The sequence below is a fragment of the Ranitomeya variabilis genome, chromosome 2 (genome assembly GCF_051348905.1).
Source record: "Ranitomeya variabilis isolate aRanVar5 chromosome 2, aRanVar5.hap1, whole genome shotgun sequence".
Classification (NCBI taxonomy): domain Eukaryota; kingdom Metazoa; phylum Chordata; class Amphibia; order Anura; family Dendrobatidae; genus Ranitomeya; species Ranitomeya variabilis.
In genome coordinates, this window is record NC_135233.1 from 1003322865 (window position 1) to 1003344681 (window position 21817).

Genomic DNA, 21817 nt, shown 5'->3' on the forward strand with positions numbered 1-21817 from the left:
CCATAAATGCTAAACCCAAAAGAGAATTGCCTTTTTTATTTTGTAATTTGAATGCACTTGGACTTTTTTTTTTTTCCATTTTCCAGTACATTGAATGATGTCATTAAAAACGGCAACTCATCCCAGAGCAAACACGCTTCATAAGGCTATTTGGTAGACAAAAAGATTATGGTTCATGGAAGAAGGGGAGGAATAAACAAAAGCACCAAAACAAAAAAAATCACCTGCTCCGAAAGGGGGTTAAAACTTTTTCTTTTCCTATCGAGCTGTTCAATATAATTAATATAATTGTTTATATCTATTAAAGCTCCCAAAAGACGACGACCAGCTCGGTCAATATTTGATGGATTCCGAGATTTCCAGACTGAAACCAGTAAGTGTCCATGTGATGGTCCAATAAATGTTTGTAAATGTATTTGATCACGACAGAAGCATGAAATCCAGAGTGTTCACCCATTACCTAAACAACTCCCTGAGTGGGAAAGATCTGATGATGGGATTAGAAGGCTGAATTACATGTTGGCGCTCTGTCTGCTGACAGATCTGCTAAGTAAATCTTCTATAGTATAACTGCTGAAGGGTGCAAGTCCATTTTATATGCTAGTGGGAAACTGTGCCAGCTACAGAAAGATTTGCTGCTGCTGTTACATGGTCACCACATGAAAATCTCAGCATTTTTATGTTGCACTTTATGGTGTCCAGGTAGCATGTCCCGCTGCTACGTATGGATATTAGTGTTGTCGAACGTCCTTGGATAATATGTTGTCCGAGCATGCCCATGTGCTAATCGAGTGTCTTCAGCGTGCTTGAAAAATACGTTTGTTAGTTAATCCCTGCATATGTGGCGGCCATGCAGGTGCGGGGACTCAAGGACACCGAAGATGCTCGGTTAGTACATGAGCATGCTTGGATAACTCCTTAACCCCTTCACCCCCGGAGCTTTTTCCGTTTTCGTTTTTCGCTCCCCTCCTTCCCAGAGCCATAACTTTTTTATTTTTCCGTCAATTTGGCCATGTGCGGGCTTATTTTTTGCGGGACGAGTTGTACTTTTGAACGACATCATTGGTTTTAGCATGTCGTGTACTAGAAAACGGGAAAAAAATTCCAAGTGCAGTGAAATTGCAAAAAAAGTGCAATCCCACACTTGTTTTTTGCTTGCCTATTTTGCTAGGTTCACTAAATGCTAAAACTGACCTGCCATTATGATTCTCCAGGTCACTACGAGTTCATAGACACCTAACATGACTAGGTTATTTTTCACCTAAGTGGTGAAAAAAAATTCCAAACTTTGCAAAAAACAAAACAAAACAAAATTGCGCCATTTTCCGATACTCGTAGCGTCTCCATTTTTCGTGATCTGGGGTCAGGTGAGGGCTTATTTTTTGCGTGCCGAGCTGGCGTTTTTAATGATAGCATTTTGGTGTAGATACGTTCTTTTGATCGCCCGTTATTGCATTTTAATGTAATGTCGTGGCGACCAAAAACACGTAAATCTGGCGTTTTGAATTTTTTTCTCATTAGCCCTTAAGCGATCAGGTTAATGCTTTTTTTTTATTGATAGATCGGGCGATTCTGAACGCGGCGATACCAAATATGTGTAGGTTGGGTTTTTTTTTTATTGATTTATTTTGATTGGGGCGAAAGGGGGGTGATTTAAACTTTTATATTTTTTTTATTTTTTTCACATTTTTAAAACCTTTTTTTTTTTACTTTTGCCATGCTTCTATAGCCTCCATGGGAGGCTAGAAGCAGGCACAGCCCGATCGGCTCTGCTACATAACAGCGATCATCAGATCGCTGTTATGTAGCTAAAATGCAGGTGTGCTGTGAGCGCCGACCACAGGGGGGCGCTCACAGCCACCGGCAATCAGTAACCATAGAGGTCTCCAGGACCTCTATGGTTACAATGGAGGAGCATCGCCGACCCCCGATCATGTGACGGGGGTCGGCGATGCGCTCATATCCGGCCGCACGGCCGGATGCGGTAGTTAAATGCCGCTGTCTGCGTTTGACAGCGGCATTTAACTAGTTAATAGCGGCGGGTGATCGCGATTTCACCCGCCGCTATTGCGCGCACATGTCAGCTGTAAAAAACAGCTGACATGTCGTGACTTTGATGTGCGCTCACCGCCGGAGCGCACATCAAAGCGGGGGTCCCGACATGTGACGTACTATTCCGTCACATGTCGGGAAGGGGTTAACCAAGCACGTTCACGCATCACTAATGGTTATTGCTTTTTATCAGAACCGGACACATTAGCTGAATTTTCTGAGAGTGAATCAGAAGTACATCAGAGTGCCATGACAAACATGTCACACACAAACGTTTTATTATATGAAATTTAAACTTTTTTTTTTTTTCCATGAGCAAGGCACATAATTATTAATAGATATAGGATTAAAGATAAGTTCCACTATTGGATGTGTTTAAAAAGTAAAATGTTCCTGTGCTGAGATCTACTGTATATTTGTCTAAGGGTCACTTCTGTCTGTCTGTCTGTCTGTCCCGGAAATTCATTGGTCGCGGCCTCTGTCTGTCATGGAAATCCAAGTCGCTGATTGGTCGTGGCAAAACGGCCACGACCAATCAGCGACGGGCACAGTCCGGCGGCAAAATGGCCGCTCCTTACTCCCCGCAGTCAGTGCCCGCTCCATACTCCCCTCCAGTCAGCGCTCACACAGGGTTAATGGCAGCGGTAACAGACCGCGTTATGCCGCGGGTAACGCACTCCGTTACCGCTGCTATTAACCTTGTGGTGCCCAACATTTTACTATAATAGTAAAAAAATGTAATGTTAAAAATAATTTAAAAAAAAAATAAAAAAATCTGCTATTCTCACCCTCCGTAGTCCGCCGAGCCGCACGCGGCTGCCGCCATCTTCCGTTCCCAGAGATGCATTGCGAAATTACCCACAAGACTTAGCGGTCTCGCGAGACCGCTAAGTCTTCTGGGTAATTTCGCAATGCATCCTGGGAACGGAAGATGGCGGCAGCCGCGTGCAGCTCGGCGGAGCTTCGGTGGATCCTAGTGGGTGAGTATATCACTATTTTTTATTTTAATTTTTTTTTAACAGGGATATGGTGCCCACACTGCTAAATACTGTGTGGGCTGTGTAATATACTGCGGGGGCTGTGCTATATACTACGTGGCCAGTGTTATATACTGCAGGGGCTGTGTGATATACTGCGGTGGTTGTGCTATATACTACATGGGCAGTGTGATATACTGCGGGGGCTGTGCTATATACTACATGGGCAGTGCTATATACTGCATGCCCTGTGTTATATACTACGTGCCCTGTGTTATATACTCCGTGGGCTGTGTTATATAGTACGTGGGCTGTGTTACATATTGCGTGGTCTGTATTAACGCATCGGGTATTCTAGAATATGTATGTATGTATATAGCAGCCACATAGTATATAGCACAGGCCACGTTGTATTTGTCTGCTATATACTTCATGCCTCCTATATACTACGTGGCCTGTGTTATATACTATGTGGCTGCTATATACATACATACATACATACATATTCTAGAATACCCGATGCGTTAGAATCGGGCCACCATCTAGTAATCTTATAAATGTGCCCCTGCTGTGTTCTGTCTGTGTCTGACCGTGCAGGGACATGGTCTGATCATTCCACAGCTCCTGGGCAGGGAAAGAAACAAAAGAGAGAATACAGACAGGACAGCAGGGGATCACAGCTGATTCTTTCTGTGAGTTAAATCATTTTCCTGCCTGTTAAACTCTTTCACGTCATGTCGTGTCCACAATTTTGAAGCGGGCTGTGGCGCGGAGCCTGCATTTTCCCCTGCACATTACAGGTGATTTTAACCAGCGGTCACGTGCCTCCAGTAGCCGCGGATGGATCACAGATCTAAATCCCACTCTTACAGCGGGATTTAAAACACACCAGCCGAAAGCACGTCACAAAACCCGCCTATCGGTGCTCTGTCATGTGATCGGAGGGTGTCAATGGGTTATCATGACAGCTGGAGGTCTTCAGAACACCCCCCGTGCCTGTCAATGCGATTCTCCTTTGAACAGTGGCTTGTGGCCGGCATTCATAGTAGATCTTGATTTTTGCTGTACATAGTAGTTCTTTAGTATAGCACAAGCGATCAGGCGATCGCAGCTCTAAGTCTCCTAATGGGACTAATAAATATAGTGAAAAAAGTATTTAAAGTATGAAAAAGAAAAGAAATAGAAGTTCAAATCGCCCCCCTTTGCCCCATTGAAAATAAAACAAGTTAAAAAATGGACATATTTGGTATCGCTGCTTCCAGAAATATCCGATCTATCAAAATATAAGGTAAATTAATCGAAGCACCAGAATTTCAAGGTTTTTTTTTTTTTTTGCAGTATAGTGCATTAACAGGCGATCATAACATCATATGTACTCCAAAATGATATACATAAAAATATCAGCTCATGGCGCAAGAAAAAAGCCCTCACCCAGCCCACATTATGGAAAATGGAGATAAAAGCAAAAACTTTCTTACAAATGTTGTCTTCACCACTTAAATAAAAAACAACCTATACATGTTTGGTATCTGCATACTCGTAATGACCTGGAGAATCATATTGTCAGGTCAGCTTTATCATATTGTGAACATGGTAAATAACCCCCCCCCCCCCCCCCAAAAAAAAAAAAAGGAGAAAAAAAGCAAAACCATCCTCATGTGGCCATGTGGACTCAAAAATAAAAAAGTGATGGCCTTTGGAAGAAGGAGGAAAAAACAAAAAAATTCCCTGGGCTTGAAGGGGTTAAACAATGTTTTACCTCACAGAAAGAATCAGCTGCGATCCCGTACTGTCCAGTCTCTATACTCTGTGGTATGATCAGACCATGTTCCTACATGGTCAGGCAAAGCCATTACACGGTACATAGCTGGGGCACATTTTATAAGATTACAGAAAAATCCAGCTCACAGATGAAGTCCAAAAAAGTGCATTTTATTTTCCAAGGTACATGAAGCAAAGCGCACATGAAGCAAAGCGCACATGTCGCTCGAAACACGTCAAAAGATGCCTGTACTCTCTTTTTTGTGAACACTAGTGTTGAGCGATACCGTCCGATACTTGAAAGTATCGGTATCGGAAAGTATCGGCCGATACCGGCAAAGTATCGGATCTAATCCGATACCGATACCCGATACCAATACAAGTCAATGGGACTCATGTATCGGATGGTATTCCTGATGGTTCCCAGGGTCTGAAGGAGAGGAAACTCTCCTTCAGGCCCTGGGAACCATATTAATGTGTAAAATAAAGAATTAAAATAAAAAATATTGCTATACTCACCTCTCCGACGCAGCCTGGACCTCCGCGAGGGAACCGGCAGCGTTGTTTGCTTAAAATTCGCGCGTTTACTTCCTTACTTGAAGTCCCGGCTTGTGATTGGTCGCGCGTCGCCCATGTGGCCGCGACGCGACCAATCACAAGCCAGAACGTAATTTTAAAATCCTGAAGGACCTTAAATTACGTCACGGCTTGCTGTGATTGGTCGCGTCGCGGCCACATGGGCGGCACGCGACCAATCACAAGCCGGGACTTCAAGTAAGGAAGTAAACGCGCGAATTTTAAGCAAACAACGCTGCCGGTTCCCTCGCGGAGGTCCAGGCTGCGTCGGAGAGGTGAGTATAGCAATATTTTTTATTTTAATTCTTAATTTTACACATTAATGTTGTTTCGATACCGATACCCGATACCACAAAAGTATCGGATCTCGGTATCGGAATTCCGATACCCGCAAGTATCGGCCGATACCCGATACTTGCGGTATCGGAATGCTCAACACTAGTGAACACACAATTTTAATCTTTGCTTCATGTACCTTGGAAAATAAAATGCACTTTTTTGGACTTCATCTGTGAGCTGGATTTTTCTGCTTTCTTCATTGGATGTTGCACTCAGCCCAGGTGCTATCCGTGGTCCAGAAGTGTGGAATCGCAGGTGGTGACCTGGATTTTCTACTGTATTCTGACATTTTATAAAATTATCTCACCACAGGAACTTTTTTTTTTTTTTTTTTTTTTTTTTATACACAACAAATTGTGCAACTTATTCTAAGATCTATTATTTAAGATGTACTTTGCGGGAAAACCTCTTTTAAAGGAATCCTGTCAGCAGGATTGTGCACAGTAACCTACAGTGTCCCTTATACTGATTACAATGATACCTTGGTTGATGAAATCCGTCTTGTGGTTGTTGTTTAATCTTTATTGTCAGTTTTGAGTTAATGATATGGTCCGGGGCGGCCTGAGCGGGGCTACATGTGGTGCTCTGATTAGGTATTCATCTGTATGGCTTCTGACAGGTCAATGATCCCTCACTGACCTGCCCCCCCTAGGTTACTTACTGAAAATACTATTGATTGAAAAAAATTATAAAAAATTTATTTATTGCTTTATTGGGGGACACAGCTAACCATGGGTGTGTGCTGCTTTTTCTAGAAGGCTGACACTATGCAAAAAAAAAAAAGGAAAATAGCTCCTCCTTAGCATTATACACCCTCCAGCAGGCACAAAGTACCTCCGTTTAAGCTTAGTGTCTGTAGGAGGCGGACCTGGATCTGATCCCAGATCTGCATTTTCCTGTGCAGGTTCACTGTTTGGGTTTATTAATCTTTTTACTTTATTTTTCAGGTTCATCTTTCTAGGGTAGCAGGGTGTAATGTCTCACCCTGTTTTCCCGTAGGTATGCGACTATGAGAGCAGTGTGTTGTCACCCACATCGCCGACTCTCGGACCCGCAGGCAGGACTTTATCCCCTGTCACCCTTATGGGTGTCTCAGGGGTGATTACTGGTGGCCAGTCCTTGCCTTTTCCCCGTCTCACCCCTCTCCTGAGAGAGCTGAGAGGAAGACTGTGGTCACCAGCGGTGACCTCCCCACTTCTTGTAAGGGGTTGATGTCGTCTTCAGCACCATCTGGAGACGGTGCGAGAAGGAGGATCCCCGATGCCAGTGACCCTCTCCCACCCGAGGGCTCCTGATGTGATCCTCATCTGTGACGAGGAATCAGGACCCACCTGCTGGTAATGTATGTTCCTTCCCCCACAGCTGTGCAGGCAGGTCCCGTCAAATTCCTGTCGCCTAATGGGGACAGGGCACCTCTAGCAGCAGCTGCTCCTTTCTTCTCCGGCAGCGCTGCGCGGGCAGAATCGTCCCTTAATTGAAACCATTACAGCCGTGGCCATTTTCTAGCTTTCCTGGCCACGCCTCCTCTCTGCATTCTCAGCCGAGCGCTTGAATTTCGTGCTCTTTTTAGACCTATAGGGGGGCCTCGTCGGGTCAGCTATCTCCGCATAAGCCGCTCCCCCGCCTCACGCTCGTCTTTTCGGCGCCCTTTTTTTTTCTCTCCGCTCCTTCCCGATGGCCAGCCATTCAGTGGAACTCTTTTGTTTTTCGGGCTGGCAGGTCCTCTTAGCTGGCCACGCCCCCGGCGAGTCAGCCAATCAGAGGGGCGCTTTCATTTTCCACCGGTCAGCAGATCTGCAAGGCTAGCCACACCCCCTCCCGCACGTCAGCCAACTGGATCCCTCCTTTCATTTTCACGACTGGAACTTAGCCACGCCCCACGCTGTGCAGCATGCTTCTGTGTCTGCACTGCCTGGGCCATCTTGGATCCGTGTCTCTCCGTGGCAGATTTTGGGTCAGATGTGGGTTCCCAGTCCGAATCTGACTCCTATGCGGACCAGGCTTCAAAGATGCAGTGTGAAGGGTTAAACTAAGATCAAAACTAAAGGCTTCATTTTTTTGCTTGAAACTCTGTCCCGTTTCTCACAAAGATAACATTTTGTTACTTAATTAGGCTATGGTTTATAATTGGTGTAAAGACCTTGAGTGTTCTAAGGGTACTGTCTCACAGTGGCACTTTTGTCGCTACGACGGTACGATCCGTGACGTTCCAGCGATATCCATACGATATCGCTGTGTCTGACACGCAGCAGCGATCAGGGACCCTGCTGAGAATCGTACGTCGTAGCAGATCGTTTGGAACTTTTTTGTCGCTGGATCTCCCGCTGTCATCGTTGGATCGGTGTGACACCGATCCAACGATGCGTTCGCTTGTAACCAGGGTAAACATCGGGTTACTAAGCGCAGGGCCGCGCTTAGTAACCCGATGTTTACCCTGGTTACCATCGTAAAAGTAAAAAAAAACAAACAGTACATACTCACATTCCGGTGTCCGTCAGGTCCCTTGCAGTCTGCTTCCCGCTCTAACACTAACTCTAAAGTGACGTCACCGCTGTGATCTGCTTTCACTTTACGTCCGGGAGTCAGTCAGAGCGGGAAGCAGACTGCAAGGGACCTGAAGGACACTGGAATGTGAGTATGTACTGTTTGTTTTTTTTAACTTTTACGCTGGTAAACATCGGGTTACTAAGCGCGGCCCTGCGCTTAGTAACCCGATGTTTACCCTGGTTACCCGGGGCCTTCGGCATCGTTGGTCGCTGGAGAGCGGTCTGTGTGACAGCTCTCCAGCGACCACACAACGACTTTCCAACGATCACGGCCAGGTCGTATCGCTGGTCGTGATCGTTGGAAAGTTGCAGAGTGTGACAGTACCCTAACTCGACCCTGCGCTTAGTAACCCGATGTTTACCCTGGTTACAAGCGAACGCATCGTTGGATCGGTGTCACACACACCGATCCAACGATGACAGCGGGAGATCCAGCGACGAAAGAAAGTTCCAAACGATCTGCTACGACGTACGATTCTCAGCAGGGTCCCTGATCGCTGCTGCGTGTCAGACACAGCGATATCGTATGGATATCGCTGGAACGTCACGGGTCGTAGCGACAAAAGTGCCACTGTGAGACAGTACCCTTAAACTAAAAGAGGATGAGGTTCCTGCTGAAGAGCAATCAGTTTCCTTCAAACGGATAAAACGTCCTTCCCGGACCTTTCACAATCACAAAGAGTTTAAAGCGACTATGGCTAAACATTGGGAACATCCTGAAAAGCGCTTCCCTGGAAGGAAGCAGCTAGACATACTTTATCCCTTTAGTCCAGACCTTGTCGCCAAATGGGCTGAGTCCCCTAAGGTGGACCCGCCGGTCTCTCTCCTGTGCTCCATAACAGTTCTGTCTCTACCGGATGGTGCGTCTCTTAAGGACGCTACAGACAGGCAAATTGAGTCTTTGGCCAAATCTGCCTTCGAAGCGACTGGTGCCTTCTTCTGCCCCAGCTTTGCTTTCACCTGGATGGTGAAATCCATCTCTGCCTGGGCCAAAATACTTCGTCAGGGTATCGCAACGGCAGCTCCCCCAGATGAGCTGGCAGATTTAGCAGACCAAATTGCTCACGCCGGTAAATATCTTCTGGCTGCCTCTTTGGATGTGGCCGCCTGTTCCGCCAGAGCAAGTAGCTTCGGCGCATCCTTTGGTTGAAGGCGTGGAATGCAAACCCAACTTCCAAAAAATCTCTCACCAGCCTGGCCTTTCAGGGTTCTAGGTTCTTTTGGGTCCAGACTTCCTCAGTCCAGGCCTAAACATCCTTTCAATAGAAAAGGGCCCCTGCCCTTTCATTCCTTTTGACCTTTCTCCTCTTCAGGGACTTCCTGAAAAAAGCCATCCTTCAAACCTGCACCTCACTGGAGGCCTTAGGGCCGCTCCTTCAAGATCTCTGGGTCCCGTTCTCACAGGTTCTCCCCTAAATAACAGGTCGCACCCACCTGGGAATATATCCAGGGTGGGAGGAAGGCTTCTCTTCAGGGACATCAGGTTGTCAGTGTTCGATGACGCCTGGGTCAGAGAGATCGTTATGTCCGGTTACAAGATCGACTTTTCTTCCCTCCCAAGCAGACATTTGTTTCTGTCCCGCCCGCCAAAACTTCTGTCTCAAGCCCCAGGCCATCTCTTCCCTTCTACACTCGGGAGTAATCATACCCGTTCCTTGGAACAAATGATTTTCAGAGTTCTACTCCAATCTTTTTGTAGTCCCGAAAAAAGACGGATCGCTCCGACCGATCTTGGACCTCAAGCAGTTGAACCGCCACGTTCGAATCCTCCAAATATTTCTTGGAGCCTTAATAGGGGGACACAGCACCCTCCCTAACTGTTGGTACCGCTTTTTGGGCTTACGTGCTTTTGTTGTTGGGTTGGCACATTTGTTGAGTTTTGTTGCTTCTCCTACTGGTTTCGCACTAAACTGAGGTACTTTGTGCCTGTCGATGGGTGTACACTGCTGAGGAGGAGCTATTTTCCTTTTTTTGCATAGTGTCAGCCTCCTAGCGACAGCAGCATACACCCATGGTTACCTGTGTCCCCCAATGGAGGCTCCAAGAAAAAAATTTTACGGTGAGTACCAAAAATCCCTCTCTTCATTATGCTGGTGCTGTAGCAGGATACTATGTATAATACGCATGTATTCATTTTATTAAGGCATTTTGTATTGTTGGATAAAAAAAGTTATGTTAATCAAAATGGCGCCGGTGGCCGCGCCTGCGCAGTTTCATCTATTGCCTTTCGGTAGATGCTGCCGCAGTGGTTCTGGCTCCATTTTGGTAGAAAAAATATTTGGGGCTCCATCAAAATGGCAATGGTGCCTGTGCACTAGCATCTATCGCATTCTGATAGATGACACTGTCGGCGCCATCTTGATGATAGAGCCTAATTCTTTTTTTTCCCGTTAGCAATATGGCACTGGCTGTGGCGCCTGCGCAGCAGCGTCTATTAGAATGCGATAGATGATGCTGCGCGGCCACCGGCGCCATTTTGATTAAGAGTGTTTTTTTTTTTTTTCCCTACAAAGCAAAATGCCTAACTAAAGTGAATACGTGTATATTATACATAGTTTCCTGCTACAGCGGCTGCATAATTTTTTTTTTTTTCAAACAATATATTCAGTATGTAAAATAGAGGGCAGGTCAGTGAGAGTTCAGTGACCTGTCCGAAGCCATCAGTATGAATACCTAATCAGAGCACCACATGAAGACCCCCACGGGCCGCCCCGAAGCATGAGCATATCATTAACTAAAAACTGAAAATAAAAATTAAGCAACCACCATAAGATGGATTTCATCACCCAGGTATCATTGTAATCAGTATAATGGCGCTGATCTGACAGTGTGCAGGTTACTGTGCACAATCCTGCTGACAGATTTAAGTTTTACGTTATCTACCAGGAAAATGGATATATAATTATGGGGCAACCCCTAAAATGAATTCATACCTAAATCTTGTTTTCCTGCTCTTCCTGTGTCTCCACAGTTCGGCAAGAACAGGAGTTGCGGAACGGAGGAGCAGTTGATAAGAAATTGACTACGTTAGCTGACCTTTTTCGACCGCCCATTGACCTCATGCATAAAGGCAGTTTTGAGACGGTAAATGTTTAGTACTTCTTATGTGTTATGTCATGTATTATCCTTGATCTTGATTTAACTATATTGTAATAGGCTCTGTTCACATCACATTCAGAGCCTATAGTGGTGGTAAACATCACAGATCGCGGCATTTAGAAGATGGTGAGAGGGAGAGCGCTGCTTCACTCACCTCTGACTCTAGATGTGATCACATCACGGGGGAGCCGAGCGTTGGCATGGTGGAAAGCATAAAAAAGCATGCCAAGACGCAAGAAAGCTGCTAGTTACTCCATAAAATATTGATTTCTGAACTCTTTCTGAGTTAAAACATTAGTATTGTTGTTTCTAAATGATTAGGAACTTGTTTTTCTTTCTCGCTTCATTGGGGGACACAGGTATCCATGGGTGTATGCTGCTGTCACTAGGAGGCTGACACTATGCAAATAAAGAAGAAGTAGCTCCTCCCCGGCAGTATACACCCTCCGACAGGCACCAGGCAACTCCGTTTTTGCTTAGTGTCTGTAGGAGGCGGACCTGGATCGAACCCCAGATCCGCATTTCTTTTACAGGGATTTGTTTTGTTTATTAACCTTTTCCCTTTCTTTTTCAGATTTTTCCTTCAGGGTAACAGGGTGCAGTTTTCTCACCCTGTTTTCCCCACTTTGAGCGACCGAGAGAGCAGTGTGGTATCACCCACATCGCACCCTCTCGGACCCGCTGGGCAGGACTTCGTCCCCTGTCACCCATTCGGGTGTTCAGGGTGACCTTCTTCCTCGGTGGCCAGTCCTGCCCGTTTCCCCTCCTCATCCCTCTCCTCGGAGTGGGCTGAGAGGAAGACGGCGGTCACTTCCAGTGACCCTCTCCCCCTGGTTAGGGGTCGACGCCGTCTTCTGCGCCGGAGAGTTCGTGGCGCGGGAAGGAGGACTTCTTCCAGGACCCTCTCTCTCTACCAGGGATCCTGATGGTTCCTCATCTCCAGGTAAGGGATCTTCAATCAACAAAGCCCCCCTTCCTTCCCTCACCCTGCCCGGCAGCAAACTCCATATAACTTACCAGGCTTCCCCTGTGATAGGAGAGAGGGTCGCTTTCTTTCAGGCGCTGGGACGTGCTAAACCGCGGGGAAAGGCTTCACATTAACGCTGGCATTCTTTCCCTCCTTTTTATTTAAACTTGCTGGAGCGTGCCCGCCATTTTTTTCTGTCTGTCTCGGCCTTTTCTTCTTTTTTGGCGCTTGAGCGCCCTCTGGTGGCGGCCGCCATTATTGCGGCCAGTTTTTCCTATCCCGGCTTTTCTTCACTTTCCTTTTGGCGCTTGAGCGCCCTCTGGTGGCGGCCGGCGTTATTGCGGCCGGGAATCTTTCAGCTCTGTTGGAGGCTTTCTTATGCTTCCCCCCTTCAGCGCCGGTATGCGCCCACAGCGTCGCGCTGTCTCGGCGCTCTTTCTGTGACTTCCTGCTCCCTGTCAGCGTCTGCTCACCTCATGGGACAGAGGAATCTCGGGGGAACATGGGCATCTGCGGCTACCGCTGTCGCTGTTTTTTTCTGCAGGGCTCAGCACTACTGCTCTCTCGGGCTCAACTCGGCAGTACTTCTTCACTCCAGGACAAGGTAATATCCACCTATGTCCGACCCCACTCCGGCTCTTGCCACTACGGCCATCCATTACGCCTGCGCTCACTGTAAGAAAAAGTGGGTCTCAGGTCAGCCATCTCCTTTCTGCCCGTCCTGCGTTCCTCCCACCATGTCAGTCCCAGTGTCCGACCTGACTAAGGTTTCTCAGTCCCTGGTCCAGGCACTTGAACGTATCCCGCTTCTCTCTAATGCCACCAGTGCCACGAACGCCTCACACGGCGATTCGCTCGCACCTGTCCTAGACCCTCACAGAGGCAGACTGGACAAAAGAGACAGAAAAAGGACCTTATCTAGATCCACTTCCAGTTCCCTGGATGGGATTCCCCTATCTGCCCGTTCCCCCTCCTCGCAGGCGGACGTCGGGTCTGACTTTTCCTCTCAGTCGGAATCTGACTCGGATGCAGATCAGACTTCCGGAACACAGGAGATGGTTGATAGCCTTATTTCAGCTATCATTCAGACGCTTGAACTTAAACAGGATGAGGCAAGCTCTCAGGACGCCTCCGTTGCGTTTAAACGGATTATACGTTCCTCTAGGTTTTTTCCTAATCACGGGGAGTTTGACAACACTACCTCTACACAATGGAAAAACCCTGGCAAGCGTTTCCCTGGCAGGAAACGGCTAGACGTGTTATACCCTTTTCACTCCGACCTTGTCTCCAAATGGTCCGAGTCTCCTAAGGTCGACCCGCCCGTCTCCAGGCTATCCTCACAGACAGTTCTGTCTATCCCGGACGCGGCTTCCCTTAAGGACCCCACGGACAGGCAAATTGAGGCATTAGCAAAATCGGCATTTGAGGCTTCCGGAGCCTCCCTCTGCCCTAGTTTCGCCTCGTCCTGGGTAGCCAAGGATGTGTCAGCCTGGGCCAAGACCCTGCGCAGAGGCATTTTGGCCTCTGCTCCTGCTGAGGAACTGTCTGATTTGGCGGATCAGATTTCTCTTGCAGGTAAATACCTCATGAATGCCTCCCTTGATGCAGCGGCCTGCTCCACCAGGGGTAACAGCAACATTGTGGCCATTCGCCGGATTCTCTGGCTAAAGGCGTGGAACGCTGACCCCGCTTCTAAGAAATCTCTCACTAGTCTGCCCTTCCAGGGTTCTAGACTCTTCGGCAAGCAGCTGGATCATATGATCTCAAACGCTACGGGTGGTAAGAGTACCTCCTTACCCCAGTCCAAGCCAAAACGTCCCTTCAACAGGAGGGGCCCCCAGTCCTTTCGTCCCTTTCGGTCCTTCGCCTCATCTGGAAACCCCAACCAGGACCGTTCTTCCTCACAAGGAGACCGAAGAAAACCTTCTTTCAGGCCTCCACCGCGCTGGAGGGCTAAGAGCCACCCCGCAAGACCATCTGGATCTCGGGGTCACAGGTTCTCTAATAAATGACGGGTCGCCCCCACCTGGAAATCCTTCCAGGGTGGGAGGCCGCCTGCTTCTGTTCTCAGAGGTTTGGCTTTCGGTAGTCGACGACGCCTGGGTCAGGGAGATCGGCACGTCAGGCTACAAGATAGAATTTTCTTCGCCCCAGGAAGACTTTTCCTGCTCTCTCGTCCTCCCAAACAGCCCTCCCACCTCTCAGGACTTCTCCAGGCCGTCGATTCTCTCCTCGCCTCAGGAGTCATAGTTCCGGTGCCTCATCGCGAGCGGGTTTGGGGTTTTTGCTCAAACCTGTTCGTGGTTCCAAAAAAGGACGTCTCTCTCCGTCCAATTTTGGATCTCAAGCAGCTGAACCGCCATCTCCGGATTCGGCGTTTCAGGATGGAATCTCTACACTCGGTAATCGCGTCCATGGAGCCGGGAGAGTTTCTGTGTTCCGTGGATATCCGAGATGCATACCTTCACGTCCCTATTTGCGTACGTCATCAGAGATTCCTCCGGTTCGCGATCCAAGGCCATCACTATCAGTTCACGGCCCTCCCTTTCGGTCTGGCGTCTGCGCCCAGGGTCTTTACGAAGGTCATGACAGCTGTCATGGCCATCCTACGTTCAAAAGGGATTCTGGTAATTCCATACCTCGACGACCTGTTGATCAAGGGCCCGTCCCGTCGGGATTGCAGCCAGAGCCTCCAGCTTACTCTGGACACGCTTCTTCGCCTAGGCTGGATAATCAACTACCACAAGTCTTCCCTGATTCCATCTCAGCGGCTGGAGTTCCTAGGCATGGAATTCGATACCTCTCAGGCTCAGGTCTTCCTCCCCAAGGAGAAGTTCCTTTCTCTTCGTCGGGAGGTCAGAGCTCTAAGGAGCCCGGATCCTCCGTCTCTCCGCCTCACCATGAGGGTTCTGGGAAAGATGGTCGCCTCCATCGAGGCGGTCCCCTATGCCCAGTTCCACTCTTGTCCCCTCCAGCTGGCCCTTCTGTCGGCCTGGGACAGGGATCCACTTTCCCTGGATAACCCGTTTCGCCTCTCTCTGAGTGAAACAGTCTCTCTCTTGGTGGACGCTATCCACCTCCATGCTGCGCGGGAGGTCATTTCTCCCCCTTCACTGGCAGGTGATCACCACCGACGCCAGTCTCCAAGGTTGGGGAGCAGTTTTTCTCCACCTCACGGCCCAGGGCCGCTGGACTGCTCCGGAGGCGCGCCTCCCTATCAACCTCTTGGAAATCAGAGCCGTCTTCCTAGCCCTCATCCGCTGGGAGTCTCTCCTTTCTGGGAAACCGGTCTGCAGTCAGTCGGACAACGCCACGGCCGTGGCTTACATAAACCATCAGGGAGGGACTCGCAAAAATTCTGCGCTGGGCGGAGGGTCACGTTCCCTCTCTGTCAGCCGTCCACATCCCAGGGGTGAACAATTGGGAAGCCGACTTTCTAAGTCTCCAGGGCATCCTGGCGGGCGAATGGTCTCTTCTCCCCGCAATCTTCAGGCAGATTTGCCAGCGGTGGGGTGTCCCAGACGTCGACTTGATGGCCTCCCGGGCAAATCACAAGGTTCCTCAGTACGTCTCCAGATCTCGGGATCCGAAAGCCGTCGGATGCGACGCTCTCCTGTGGACTCAGTTCCAGATGCCCTATCTGTTCCCACCCCTCCCCTTGATCCCAAGGGTCGTAAAAAATATCAAGACAGAAGGGGTCCCCGTACTCTTAGTAGCTCCAGATTGGCCTCGCAGGGCCTGGTATGCGGAACTGGTGAACATGCTATCGGACGTTCCGTGGAGGTTTCCGGATCGTCCCGAGCTTCTTTCGCAGGGGCCCCTCTTCCACCCGAATTCTCGGTCTCTGAATTTAACGGTATGGCCGTTGAGGCCGCGGTCCCGAAGAACGCGGGTTTTTCTCATAGCGTCATCCAGACTATGATAAGGGTGAGAAAACCGGCTTCCTCGCATATTTACCACAGGTGTTGGAAGGCTTTTTTCCGGTGGTGTCAGGACAACAATTTTTTTCCTATGACCTTTTCCCTTCCATCCCTTCTCAGTTTCCTTCAAGCGGGTTTGGATTCGGGACTTTCCCTTAGCACCTTGAAGGGTCAGATTTCCGCTCTGTCCATTCTTTTTCAAAGAGTCCTGGCCTCCCTACCTCAGGTGAGGACCTACGTCCTCCTATCGAGCCTTGGGATCTCAACCTCCAGCGTGCGCCCTTTGAACCGATTCAGGACATTTCCTTCTCGCTTCTATCCTAGTAGGTAGCCTTTTTGGTCGCCATCACCTCCTTTAGAAGAGTGTAGGAGCTGGCGGCATTGTCCTGTCGTTCTCCCTTTCTAGTCCTGCATCAGGACAAAGTGGTTCTTCGTCCGGTTCCTTCCTTCCTACCAAAGGTAGTTTCGGCTTTTCACATAAATGAGGACATTGTCCTCCCTTCCTTGTGCCCTTCCCCGGTTCATCCCTTGGAGAAATCCCTTCACAAGTTGGATGTGGTCAGGGCTATCCGGATTTATCTTTCCAGAACTGCCTCTTTTCGTCAGGCCGATTCTCTGTTCATCGTCTCGGAAGGGCGTCGAAAGGGGCTCCCTGCCTCCAAGTCTACAATTGCTCATTGGATCCGTTCGGCGGTTCTGGAGGCATACCGTGTCCAAGACAAACTGCCCCCTTCGGGGGTGAAGTCTCACTCTACCCGGGCAGTGGGAGCTTCCTGGGCAGTTCGTCACCAAGCTTCGGCCTCGCCGGTTTGCAAGTCCGCAACGTGGTCATCCATTCACACCTTTGTTAAATTCTACAAGGTGCATACTCAGGCTTCTGCGGACGCGAGCCTGGGTAGGAGGATACTGCAGGCGGCGGTTTCTGACCGGCCGACCTAACACTTTTTTTCTGCAGAATATCCCGCCCTAGGGACTGCTTTTGGACGTCCCATGGTTACCTGTGTCCCCCAATGAAGCGAGAAAGAAAGAGGGATTTTTGGTTCTTACCGTAAAATCTTTCTTGGAGCCTTGATTGGGGGACACAGCACCCTCCCTTGAAGTTGTACCGTGTTGGCTAACGTGCCGTTGTTGTGGGTTGGTACATAGGTTGAGTTATATATTACCTGTTCCTACTACTGCTTTTGCACCAACTGAGTTGCCTGGTGCCTGTCGGAGGGTGTATACTGCCGGAGAGGAGTTACTTCTTCTTTATTTGCATAGTGTCAGCCTCCTAGTGACAGCAGCATACACCCATGGTTACCTGTGTCCCCCAATGCAGGCTCCAAGAAAGAGATTTTATGGTAAGAACCAAAAATCCCTCTTTTTTGCATTATTTGAGGTCTGCAAGCAATGTTTTTTTTTTGTTTTTTTTATTGTTATTTTGACCATTTCTCATTTTCAGAAAATAAATACAAAATTTATTGGTTGGAACTTCAGAGATATGTTGTCAGTAGTTTATAAAATAAAAGAAAAATTGACATTTTACTCAAAAACATTTTACTCAAAAATATACCTATCTTGTCATCTCTAGCATCAAAACTGTCCCCAGTGCGTTGTTAGTGATGTAATGTGCACCACTAACACAGTTTTTTAATTAAAATCAGTGCTGTATTGATGTCCAAAAAGCACTTTCTATAGTACCTGCTCACTTAGTCACAGTGTGCTTCATTTTCAGTTCGGTCACCGCTCACTCAGGTTGATTGATTTCCCTGGTGGCGCTGACATCACTGGAATCCTGCGCTTGCGCAGTGTGGCGCTTGGAGCCGTGCTTATGCAGTGTGTAGCCCAGAGCCGTCCGCGCTTGTGCGGTTTGATATGGGGGGCCGTGACGCGTGGCTGCCCGCTCTACGCTGTGCAAGCACAGGATTCCAGTGATGTCTGCGCAACCTGGGAAATCAATCAACTTGCGTGAGCGGCGACACCCGTGACTGAACAGAAAGTTCCTCCTTAGTGGGGGAGAGAGACCAGGTTGTAGGGAACCTTTTAAGGAGTGCTGAAATAGAATAAAAACATGATAATAGCATAGGCAGTTCTGCTATTACACATGTTACTTTTCTGATTTCAGAACCCCTTAAAAGGAGAAGTAATGTAGTAAATGAAGAAATCCTGAGAAGACCCATTGACTTCAGTGCGGGAGGGCACAATGTTCTGCATCCTGTAAGCACAAAATGTGAGTTGGGTATCTCATCCCTGATTGTATGCACTTTCCTACTTGACTTAGTGAGGCTCACCCACTGTTTTTTTTTTTTTTTTGTTTTGTTTTTAAAGTTATAAAATAAATATTGGCCCAAAGTAGCTTGCAAGCAATTCCCCAGAAAGTACCGTTTTGTTTGGACTACAAGACGCACCACAGGTTTAGGCCTCTTTCACACTTCAGTTGTTTGGCGTCAGTCTAAAACCGTCATTTTCCTCAAAAAACGGATCCGTTTTTTTTCCGACGGATCCGTTTTTTTCCCCATAGACTTGCATTAGCGACGGATTGTGACGGATGGTCGTCCGTTCCATCCGTCATGCGACGGATCCGTCAAAATTTAGCGGACGTCATCTAGACATTGACGGTCATTGCAACGTTTTTTGTCTCCGTTGAAATGACGGATCGCGACGGATCCGTTGCGTCCGTCACTTCATAGAATGGCCACCTATGGGCGACGGACCCGTCGCGACCGTTATTTCGACGGAACCGTCGCCCCAATCCGTTTTTTCAATTTTTTTCAATTGCGCATGCTCCAAAAAGTATATACAACCCCCGAGTAACGGATCCGTCAAAAAAACGGATCCGTTACATCCGTTTTTCCAACAATTGTGACGGATCCGTCGATCCGTCACTTTGTTGGAAGTGACTGACGCCAAACGACTGAAGTGTGAAAGAAGCCTTAGACTGCAGAAAATGGGAAAACATTTTATCTTTTAATTAAAACTTCCTTGGTGGTGTGAAGTGGAGGGGTCATTATCACTAATTTTAATGCACTAGGGTAGGATAGGGAGGTAATAAATCTATTGTTGGCTCTCTGCAGTGTGTATTATATGATCTGTCTACAGTGTATAATCATGATATGCAGGGCTGTCTAATGATGAAGTTCCCTGCAGCAACTACTGCCTTGTTATTTGTTATAGCTGACAATAACAGGATCCCATGCTTCTGGCCAATTCTGATGTAAAGGATCTTGGCTAGGTTTACTTAAGCTACATAAGGCTAAGTTTAGGTACACAGGATGCATGCGGAAGTAGGCGGAACATATGGAAAGCATTCCGCAGCACCATGCTGCGAACTCAAACGCTAATGTGAACCCGGGCTAATACCCTGTTACCTGCAGACTGGGACTTTAGTGGCTTACAGTTACATAGCAAATTGATCAGCATGCAACATTGATCCAATATACATTGTCTAAGTGCTGAATACATGATGCATTAATGTAAATTTTAATAATTTTACGCATGAAAAACATAGAGAAAAAATGTAAATTTTAGTTTGTGCAGCCTCCGTTAAATCCCAATAAATTCCCTCTCTTGCTCTGCACCGATCAGATAGATCAGTGTGAGGCGGGGTAGAGCGAAGCTGCTTCTGTACTTTAAGATGCGCACACACTTTTTAGCAAGAATTTTTCTTGTTAAAAAGGGCATCTTAAAGGGAACCTGTGACCAGTTTTTTGGCTCATAAACTATGCCCATGATCTTTAACATCATAAGAATGGGGTTCCTGTAATCCCTTTAAATCCTCAGGTTTTTTTTTTTTATTCTTATCCCGCTCTGTATGTCAATTGTCTAGTCCGATGTCTCCACATTGCGATCAGCACCACCCCAGTCCCTTCAAACGTTGCTTCTTATAAGTTCATGTAGGCGGATGATGTCTCTTCATCATCCACATAGTGCCCGGTTTCACGCCTGCTCCGTGGAATCACTGGCTGTTCAATGGGGCACAGTGAGGTGCGCCTTAGCAGCTCTCCGATTACACTGCACAGACACGTCTTCGAGCACTATGTGGTTGACGGAGACTGCTCATCTACTTACATGCACTTATTAGAGGAGGTGTTTGAAGGGACCTGGGTGACGCTGATCGCAATGTGTAGACACCGATCAAACCGGACCGCTCAATTTGCTTCGAGTGATTGTTTGGTCAAAAGCCATCTCGGCCAACACTCCCATACACGAGCTCTGGTCCAGCCAAGCGCTTCTGTGTTCTCTGAGAAAGCCGCCGACTGACACATTGGCCGGTGACTCATCTCATGGAAATAATGCGATCAGTAGTCCAAAATCTGAACGTGCGATCAATATCTCTCCCGAGCATCAGTCGACCTGCGATTCGATATACATTAGACCGTCAGCTGAGCGCGTCGATATCCGGACGTTCATCAGCCGACACTGATGTGTATTGGAGCCTATAACTTCTGATCTTTTCATCAATCTTGTTATCACAACAGACATGATCACAATGAAAGTTAGTCTGTTTATACAGCTGATAATGACGGATCCAACATTAACAATAGGCAATGTTGCGCTATGTTAACATGTCCAGTAGTTATCGGTTAGAACGGATCTAGCAGAAATCCATTGACAAAAAAAGTTGTGCAGACAAACCACTTTCTAGTCCTTTTTTAAAAAAACTAATCTCTGCTTGATTGAGCTGTATAAACAATGGATCTGTTAAATTGCCATCCATTGTCTTCCATTTGTAACAGATTCAGCAAGCAAAAAACGGGCCCGTAAGAAATAAGAGCGCAACAGATATCGAATTAACGGATCCCATGTCAAAACACGGTATATACTTGAGTATAAGCCGAGATTTTCAGCCCATTTTTTTTTTTTTTAGACTAAAAGTGCCCCTCTCGGCTTATACTAGAGTCCCTGTCCCAGGGGGTCGGTGGGGGAGGGAGAGCAACAGGAGTGGCGGCTGTCACATCATACTCATCTGCTCCCAGCACGGTCTCTGCACTTCCCTGCTTCTCCGATGGTCTCCATCGCCCGCAGCTCTTCCTGTGTTCAGCGGTCACGTGGTACCGCTCATTAAAGTAGTGAATATGGATGCGACTCCACTCCCGTAGGCGTGGAGTGCATATTCATTACTTTAATGAGCGGTACCACGTAACAGCTGAACACAAGAACAAGCTGCCGGTGCCAGAGACCATCAGAGAAGCTGCCAGGGACCGTGTCGGGAGGGTGAGTATGACTGGGGAGAGTGAGCCATGCGATATTCACCTGTTCCCATTCCACCGCCGGGCTGTGTCTTCCGCATCCCCTGGCTGTGACGTTCAGGTCAGAGGGCGCAATCACGTGGTTAGTGCGCGCCCTCTACCTGAACAGTCACTGCCAGAGGATCCAGAAGACACAGCCCGGCGGTGGAACGGGAACAGGTGAATATCACAAGTGCCAGGGACCTGAGCCAGCGGCGACACCGGCGCCTCACCCCCATAGCACGCCGGTGTCTCCGCCTGCTCAGGACCCCCCAGCACCTAGCCCCCAGCGACAAGAGGTGAGTATGTCTTTTTTTTTTTTTTTTTTTTTTTATTGCAGCAGCATATTGGGCTTATTACACGGTGTTCCAAA

General features: G+C 48.0%; 1 protein-coding gene across 1 annotated transcript in view; it reads left to right on the forward strand.

Moving 5' to 3' along the window:
- UBXN7 (UBX domain protein 7) overlaps positions 1-21817 on the forward strand; it is a 47866-nt gene that overhangs the window by 12475 nt on the left and 13574 nt on the right. The window contains exons 4-5 of the mRNA XM_077291219.1: positions 308-373; positions 11223-11335. Coding sequence (XP_077147334.1) covers positions 308-373; positions 11223-11335 — 179 coding nt within the window. The remainder of the gene's footprint in view (positions 1-307; positions 374-11222; positions 11336-21817) is intronic.